This window comes from Oncorhynchus gorbuscha, linkage group LG09 (genome assembly GCF_021184085.1).
Source record: "Oncorhynchus gorbuscha isolate QuinsamMale2020 ecotype Even-year linkage group LG09, OgorEven_v1.0, whole genome shotgun sequence".
Lineage (NCBI taxonomy): Eukaryota > Metazoa > Chordata > Actinopteri > Salmoniformes > Salmonidae > Oncorhynchus > Oncorhynchus gorbuscha.
Window position 1 is genome coordinate 22,593,718 of NC_060181.1, and position 9,757 is coordinate 22,603,474.

At 42.3% G+C, this 9,757-nt stretch overlaps 1 protein-coding gene across 3 annotated transcripts in view; it reads left to right on the forward strand.

The window, feature by feature from the left end:
* ptk2aa (protein tyrosine kinase 2aa) overlaps window positions 1–9,757 on the forward strand; it is a 180,338-nt gene that overhangs the window by 35,400 nt on the left and 135,181 nt on the right. The window contains exon 1 of one of the 3 annotated variants that reach the window (XM_046361705.1): window positions 7,961–8,150. The exons of the other annotated variants lie outside the window; for them this stretch is intronic. Within the exon in view, the coding sequence (XP_046217661.1) occupies window positions 8,132–8,150 (19 nt within the window). The 5' untranslated portion in view covers window positions 7,961–8,131. Of the gene's footprint in view, window positions 1–7,960; window positions 8,151–9,757 lie in introns of those variants that run through there. 3 annotated transcript variants of the gene reach the window in all.

Below are 9,757 nucleotides of genomic sequence, written 5' to 3' on the forward strand. Positions count from 1 at the left end.
AACATCCCAGAACCACAGTATGGAAGGGAAATAGATGTTTCAATTCAAGCATCCAAGTTTAATTTTGAGAGTACAAAAGGTCGTTGTCATGTTGTTTCCATTATGAGTTCTGTCATGTTATCTGTTTGCTTGACCCAAGACATTTTGTGTTTAAGTCTTGGGCTTTTGTTTCTTTGAACACATCTGACCCGCATCCCAAATAGTGCACTACTTTTGACATTTACATTTTAGTCATGTAGGGAATATGGTGCCGTTTGTGATGCAGACCTGAAATTTGATGACATTGATTAGGTTATTGTGTTCGGATTAGAGGTCAACCTATTATGATTTTTCAACGCCGATACCGATTATTGGGGGACCCAAAAAAAGCAGATACTGATTAATCGGCCGATTTTCTTTTTTATTATTTGTAATAATGACAATTACAACAATACTGAATGAACACTTATTTTAACTTAATATAATACATCAATAAAAATCAATTTAGCCTCAAATAAATAATGAAACATGTTCAATTTGGTTTAAATAATGCAAAAACATAGTGTTGGAGTAGTAAAAGTGCAATATGTGCCATGTAAAAAAATCTAACGTTTAAGTTCCTTGCTCAGAACATGAGGACATATGAAAGTTGATGGTTACTTTTAACATGACTTCAATATTCCAAGGTAAGATGTTTTAGGTTGTAGTTAATATAGTATTTATAGGACTATTTCTCTCTATACCATTTGTATTTCATATACCTTTGACTATTGGATGTTCTTATAGGCTCTATAGGATTGCCAGTGTAACAGTATAGCTTCCGTCCCTCTCCTCGCCCCTACCTGGGCTCGAACCAGCAACACAATCAACAACAGCCACACTCAAAGCAGTGTTACCCATCTTCCACAAAAGCCGCGGCCCTTGCAGAGCAAGGGGAACAACCACTCCAAGTCTCAGAGCGAGTGTCGTTTGAAATGCTATTAGTGCACACCCCGCTAACTAGCTAGCCATTTTACATCGGTTACACCAGCCATTAGGCTGATAGGCTTGAAGTCATAAACAGCGCTGTGCTTGCGAAGAGCTGCTGGCAAAACGCACGAAAGTGCTGTTTGAATGAAGGCTCAGTCATCGCTCAGTCAGACTGCTCTATCAAATCATAGACTTAATTATAACATAACACACAGAAATACAAGCCTTTGGTCATTAATATGGTCGAATCCGGAAACTATCATTTTGAAAACAAAATGTTTATTATTTCAGTGAAATACGGAACCGTTTGGTATTTTATCTAACGGGTGGCATCCCTAAGTCTAAATATTCTTGTGACATTGCACAACCTTCAATGTTATGTCATAATTACGTAAAATTCGGGCAAATTAGTTCGCAATGAGCTAAGCTGCCCAAACTGTTGCATATACCCTGACTCTGCTTTGCAATGAACGCAAGAAAACTGACACAATTTCATCTGGTTAATATTGCCTGCTAACCTGGATTTCTTTTAGCGAAATATGCCTGTTGAAAAATATATACTTCTGTGTATTGATTTTAAGAAAGGCATTGGTGTTTATGGTTAGGTACAGTCGTCCAACGATTGTGCTTTTTTCGCAAATGCGCTTTTGTTAAATCATCCCCTAGCGTTGCATCGATTATATGCAACGCAGGACACGCTAGATAAACTAGTAATATCATCAACCATGTGTAGTTATAACTTATAAGATAAGTTTAATGCTAGCTAGCAACTTACCTTGGCTTCTACTGCATACGCGTAACAGGCAGGCTCCTCGTGCAGTGCAATGAGAGACAGGTGGTTAGAGCATTGGACTAGTTAACTGTAAGGTTGCAAGATTGGATCCCCCGAGCTGACAAGGTGAAAATCTGTCGTTCTGTCCCTGAACAAGGCAGTTAACCCACCTTTCCTAGGCCGTCATTGAAAATAAGAATTTGTTCTTAACTGACTTGCCTTGTTAAATAAAGGTATAAAATAGGTATAAAATAAATTCGGCAAAATCGGCGCCCCAAAATTTCCAATTATTATGAAAACTTGAAATCAGCCCTAATTAATCTGCCATTCCGATTAATAGGTCGACTCCTAGTTCGGATAGGCTTTCCTAGGAACCATATCAAAATGAGTATGCTTGAGAGATAATGAAACCATTGGCTTTTATGGACTGAATTTAGGACTCTTGTAGAAATTCAGTTGAACCATCTAGAAAAATGAATGTAATTTATTCAGAATGCTGACTACATTACCACATGTTTAATGTATTTAATGTGCCAGTGGAGTACTGTCTGGAATCTGCTGGAGGCCATTTTGGAAGGGTGGGGCGGTTTTCCGCAGTTTTCCTTTGATGCGCACACACACACGCACACACACACACACACACACACACACACACACACACACACACACACACACACACACACACACACACACACACACACACACACACACACACACACACACACACACACACACACACACAGAGTAAAGAGTTTCCTCTAAGGCCTGGAAGGCATTTTCCCCCAGCCAGCTCAGAGGAAGAAGTCACAATCCAGCATATGTCAGGTTTGCACGCATGAACACATCAGAGAGACTTCCTTTAGATTGCCTGACGATCTGACTGGGACTGACCGGACTCACTCACATCCTGTTGCCAAATTCCATAGATTGATAGGACTACTACACTCACCTAAAGGTCTGTCAAAGTCATTATCATTATTATTGGTCACATTCATCTCCATTTAGTGTCACAGATTAGTACGAGTTAGGGGTTTGGTCTGTCAATAACTTTAAATTCTAATCCAGCTATTGTCTATGTAAGAATAAATAAGAATACATTTAATGAATAACCTGCTTTTCATTGAAAGATGATTGTAACGTGCAAAGTATGTTTGTCAAATCCATGTAGTGATCAGTGTGTAGTTGAGTTAGTAGGAAAGCAGGCTGTAGTTTGGTTAGTGCTCGCTTAGCCCTGGTCCATTCCCCAGGGGATTTGTGACACGTTGAAGAGCTTCACCTTCTGTTAAGACTCTTGAGCTAGCTGGCTGTTCACCATGTGCTGTTGCTCTAACTCCAAATCTCCTGTCACACTCAGTGCTGTGCTCACCCTGCTTTGTCTCCAGTGTCCATTTGTATAGAGCTTGACACACACACACACACACACACACACACACACACACACACACACACACACACACACACACACACACACACACACACACACACACACACACACACACACACACACACACACACACACACACACACACACACACACACACACACACACACACACACACACACACACACACACACACATAGGCGTAGACTAGTAAGACTATATGTAATAAGTTGGGATGTAATATTCACTGATACCCATCTGTCCCCATCAGTCAATTGTTTAAGATATGACTGCATAAGTCTGCAGACCCCAAACGGATTCCAAATATAGCATGTATTGGTCAGAAAATAGATTCAAATGTTCCGAATCGCCGATTCACTTTCTTTCTAAATTCTGAAAATACCTAATATTTTGCGACAACTATGTCCTCTCCTTCAGTGTGGATCTAAGCATGTAACTGTCAAATTCATTGATCTACAAGTCATTTTTCATGCTGAAAAACCCTAGGGAATATCAGTTCCGTGGACAGACTGCTCACTGTGCCCAGCTTCGCAAGCTGACCAACACAAGGTAGGCAGCTTGTTCCTTTAAAAAAAATGTAACCTTTATTTAACTTGGCAAGTCAGTTAAGAACAAATTCTTATTTACAGTGATGGCCTAGGAACAGTGGGTTAACTGCCTTGTTCAGAACGCAGATTTTTACCTTGTTAGCTCTGGGATTCAATCGAGCAACCTTTTGGTTACTAGTCCAACACTCTAACCACTAGGCTACCTGCCACCCTCCCGATCTTGCACATCTGCACTTTCAGCATTCAAATGATAAAATGGCTTGAGTGATATTAGGTTGTCACTCAACTAATAAAGCCTATGTAATTTACTAGGTTATTGTTATCTATGCGATGTTGAAAATGGTGTAAAAGTAAGCTACTGGGGACACAACTCTGGCTATACCTGCTGAACGGGGCTTACAATAGATTTAATTTAGATTGTTCAGGTTCACTGTCAGCAATAGTTTTGGTAGTTTTGCTTTGAACAATCAGTGTATATGGTCATTTTTAGTGTAAAGTTGATAATTTCATAACAAGGATGAACTTTTGCGAGGTGCACTGCAAGGCCAAAGAGGAGTAGAAAAGAATCTCACCAAAACATCCAAATGGTCAAAACCATTAGATTTTGAGATAGGGGTGAAATCCAAAGATGTGCTACAGTATATATTCATTGGCTATGTCAGGGTGGAGTGCCAATTTACAGTTTATCCTACCATTTCTAATGATCTGCATACCAGTTATGATTTTCATATGTTTATTATAACTAGTTGTGTCTATTCAATATCTAATTGCCCACAAACGGAAGAATCACTAAACAGAGGCACTTTCCATTAGCACTACAGGCTTGATCTTGGAACACAGATTCCCTTGGTGAATGATACAGCGACATTTAACCACGGGGTGTGGTTAATAGTGGGGGCACCGTCAGTTGTAATAGCGAATATGTTTTTAATAGATACCTCTCTCCAAAAAATGATCTGTGAAGGCTTTTGCTATAGTAATACCATGCATGTGTTTGAGACAAAGCAGCTCCTCACGTACCTGCTTTGAGTCACAGTATCTAATAGAGAAAGCAGCTCCTCACGTACCTGCTCTGAGTCACAGTATCCTATAGAGAAAGCAGCTCCTCACATACCTGCTCAGAGTCACAGTATCCTATAGACAAAGCAGCTCCTCACGTACCTGCTCTGAGTTACAGTATCCTATGGACAAAGCAGCTCCTCACAGCTCTGAGTCACAGTATCCTAGACAAAGCAGCTCCTCACGTACCTGCTCTGAGTCACAGTATCCTATAGACCTAAAGCAGCTCCTCACGTACCTGCTCTGAGTTACAGTATCCTATAGACAAAGCAGCTCCTCACGTACCTGCTCTGAGTTACAGTATCCTATAGACAAAGCAGCTCCTCACTCCTGCTCTGAGTCACAGTATCCTATAGACAAAGCAGCTCCTCACGTGCTCTGAGTTACAGTATCCTATAGACAAAGCAGCTCCTCACGTACCTGCTCTGAGTTACAGTATCCTATAGACAAAGCAGCTCCTCACGTACCTGCTCTGAGTTACAGTATCCTATAGACAAAGCAGCTCCTCACGTACCTGCTCTGAGTTACAGTATCCTATAGACAAAGCAGCTCCTCACGTACCTGCTCTGAGTTACAGTATCCTATAGACAAAGCAGCTCCTCACGTACCTGCTCTGAGTCACAGTATCCTATAGACAAAGCAGCTCCTCACGTACCTGCTCTGAGTTACAGTATCCTATAGACAAAGCAGCTCCTCACGTACCTGCTCTGAGTTACAGTATCCTATAGACAAAGCAGCTCCTCACGTACCTGCTCTGAGTCACAGTATCCTATAGACAAAGCAGCTCCTCACGTACCTGCTCTGAGTCACAGTATCCTATAGACAAAGCAGCTCCTCACGTACCTGCTCTGAGTCACAGTATCCTATAGACAAAGCAGCTCCTCACGTACCTGCTCTGAGTTACAGTATCCTATAGACAAAGCAGCTCCTCACGTACCTGCTCTGAGTCACAGTATCCTATAGACAAAGCAGCTCCTCACGTACCTGCTCTGAGTTACAGTATCCTATAGACAAAGCAGCTCCTCACGTACCTGCTCTGAGTCACAGTATCCTATAGACAAAGCAGCTCCTCACGTATCTGCCACACAGGTGCATCTTTTAATGCTACAGTTTGCTGCTCCTTGACATTTTCAACCATCTCGGTAACGCGCCTTTCAACAGTTCTGGCAGACACAGGCATGTATTTTATCTTTGAGGGGATTGTGTTTTTGTTAGGCAATCCATCTAATAAAGCCTGCGAACTACTGAGGAAAGCGTCCTTGATATATTCCCCATTAGTAAATTATTTTCTGTGTTTAGCAATGCACTGCGCAACTTTTTAGCTTTGTAGCTTGATATTTGACTACATGTAGATTTGTAAACATACTGCTTATCTTTTCATCCCATGACACGGCCCCCTTGATTCCTTAAGCCTTGTCCGCCTCATCCTTGAAGTTTTTCCCTCATGTCTCGTTTCAAAATGACACCGTACACTTGATGTCAGGCAATTATTTTAGATCAACTTTCTTCTGAACACCATGGGTGGACGTCCTAATCAGGTCCCCACTCAATACATATGGGTCTGGTAAATTAAAATGCTGCCGGTCTAATGTCCAGCTCCACGTCACACACATACGTCAGTCAGCACAGACAGATACAGCTCATAGAGGCCCAGCCCATGAGCTCCATCAGCAGCACATTTTAATTTAGAATGAAAAATTAATGTGTTTATGCAACAAATGTTAGTGCAACGTATCACATTGATTCATTCTCTAATCAAACCGAATCGCACCGAATCCTTTAAAACTATAACTTATTGTTCCTGTATCGTATCGGAGCCCAGGTATCTAGAGATGTATCGAATCATCTTGGAAGTCTATGCGCAGTTGGGACAAAGCCAACACAGGACCCTTGTCTTGCCATAAACTGCCGTCCTATTTTGATAAGCGCTTGGTGTGTAGGCAATGCTACACCTACGACCTTGACTTCACTCCCTCTAGTAGTCTAAGAGGGGATCACTGACACTTGTTCAAACGAGCTATCCATTAAACACACACACACACGCACACACAGCAGGCTATATTGCTCCCTGTGTCCTCCTCACACTAGTCCACACTAACAACTCTACTTGTACTCTGGCTGTGAAGATACCACTATCGCATTTGTTTTTCCATGTCAAAAATGAAAACACAAAGCAGACCACATTTTTTTTGTCAGTCCTTTAAAAATCTGCTGTATGTAAAATATTGTGTTCTATAGCTTGGAAAATAAATGACTCTGGATGACAACATAATGATGTTTGTTTCCAACATTAGAGCTGTTTTCCTAAAGAAGTTAAATCTTGTTTCCTTGCCACAATACTAACTTGTACCGTGATACTGGTATCGTCCCAGCCCTAACTTGTACTGTGATACTGGTATCGTCCCAGCCCTAACTTGTACCGTGGCCAGGTTGTTTGTTCCGTTGTGAAAACAAGACTCTTGATTGAAAAGTTGCCCGGAAGAGTCATTTGAGAAGATTAGTGGAAGAAATTCTGCCAATTGTAGGGACCTCAACACCCCCTTTTGAGTCCCCTCCATCCCTCTTCTATCTATCTCTGTAAGGGTAGAGAGAGCGAGAGACCAGGCTATGTGTGACGGTCTACTCTGTGTAGACAGTAAGCGGTGTGATGGTAGATACAGGAAGCTGGTTGTCTGCTCTGAGCTGTCTCCATTGAGGGCTAACGGCCATGCACTGTGATGGACGGCTTTTGTTGGTGACGTGTGATTTACCCTCCTTTCTGTCTGTTTCCCTCTGTCTCTACCTCTCCTCTTTTCCTCCCTTTCCCGCTCTCAATTCCCTCTATATCTCTGTTTCTCACCCTGCTTTCTCCCCATTCCTCTCTCTATTCCCTCCTTCTCCTGCACTTACCCTCCCACCTCCTCCTGCACTTCCCCCTCTCGCTGCCCTCCCCTCTTCTTCAGAGAGACAAAGACTCCCGCCTCCTCCTGTTTCCATCCCCCCTCTCTCATCCCCCTCTCTCTGTCATTTGGAGGCAGTCCGTCCGCCGGCTGTGTGCGCACACTCATCTCACACACACACACACACACACACACACACACACACACACACACACACACACACACACACACACACACACACACACACACACACACACACACACACACACACACACACACACACACACACACACACACACACACACACACACACACACACACACACACACACACACTCTCTCTCTCTCTCTCTGGCTCTCCATAGTCTGAGAAGGAAGGCTGCTCTGTTCTACATGGCAGGATATTGTTATTCATTCCATCTTGGTTAAGGCGTGTGAAGAAGGCACCACGTTGCTAGGGTCTCACAGCTTTGTGTACTAATAAGTAGATCATATATTCTTCTCTCTGGGCTTTTCTTCTTTTAATGGAAGGGCTCTATCACGGTAAGGTTTTCTCTCTCTCGCTGTTGCTCTGTTCTCCTATGGTGTAGACTACACTGCTACCCTGCTGTGGTGTACGCTAGGCTAGCTTGCTGATTGGAATGGCATTTACAATATAGTGTTCTCCTCTGTGTGTGTGTGTGTGTGATTTTTAAGGTGTTTTTAATCTCCTATCTGTATTATCTGCCATGGTAGTGATATGGACACTTCATGTGGTCAGAAATTAAATTAATTGGACAATTATAACAGGTCTTAGCAGAGTATTTTAATGGGCATCATTTTGAGACACATTTAGGATGGTGATGGTAATGATAGCACATTATTTTATTGGTTGATTATATTATATTTTCACGCAATCGTACAGGGGACCATCAGTGACATAGCTTGTTGTACAGGGTCCACCGTTAACAGAGGATTCATACTGTAGCTTGTTGTACAGGGTCCACCGTTAACAGAGGATTCATACTGTAGCTTGTTGTACAGGGTCCAGCATTAACAGAGGATTCATACTGTAGCTTGTTGTACAGGGTTCTGCGTTAACAGAGGATTCATACTGTAGCTTGTTGTACAGGGTTCTGCGTTAACAGAGGATTCATACTGTAACTTGCATGTGACTGAGATACAATACAACATCTATTCATCCATTGAAACAGAAATGTATTTTCTGCTGTCTATGCAGTACTACTTCACAATCCGATGTTAATCTCTTGCTTGATGTCTACGGTCTTCTATTTCTGTAAAACTTCTCCTGACCTAATGGTTGTTCCAAATGGCCCCTATCCCCAATACATTGCACTACTTTTGACCAGGGGCCATAGGGGCTATAAGGAATAGTGTGCCATTTGGGATGCAGACTGGGACACAAACTGCCTTTCTGAAGTGTCTGTTCAGTTCCTAATCCAAGCTGTAGATAATCATGTGTCAGTCCCAGTGATAAATGGCCCTGGTCACTGGAGTGAAGTGTGATCATGTGTGGGAGGGAGGTAGATATGGATGTAGTAGGCGTGCAACAATCCTCTTCTTCCTCTGGTGGTGTCATATATTTTCTATGTTATAATAACTTCCTCATCCATAATTAATGGTGCTTTATTATTCCTTACCCCTCTTGACAAAATGTGTGGGACATATGCAAAACAAGCACCGTTTGCAATGGCCTCCTTGTGCCCTCTTCACACAACTTGTAGTCTTAAGAACGTTTCTAATTTGATGAAAAAAATACATGTCCACATTGTATTAACTTTATGGCATAGAGTAGCTTTTGGGTAGTGATATTCCATCATGGCATGTCTACTGGATGCGTTCGTCTGCGGTGCACTCATGCATGACAGTGACCTTTGCTTCATGCCTTGCTTTTATATGGGGTGTGTGTCAGTGTCTGGCTACACAAGTTGTTTATCTTTTCATGTCTGCCTGCTTTGGTACGTATGACAGCTTCTGCAGAAGAGCTGAGGCTGCTTATTGGAGTGTAACCACATGAGTGTGCCTGCCTGTGAGCGCTTCTCTGAGTGTGTATGTACATGTGTTTGCATTTGTTTGTGTGCGTGCATGTGATTGTGTGTATCTAGTAACTGTTAGTTACACTCTAGCAGGTGTTGGAGGTGCTGGAGGCA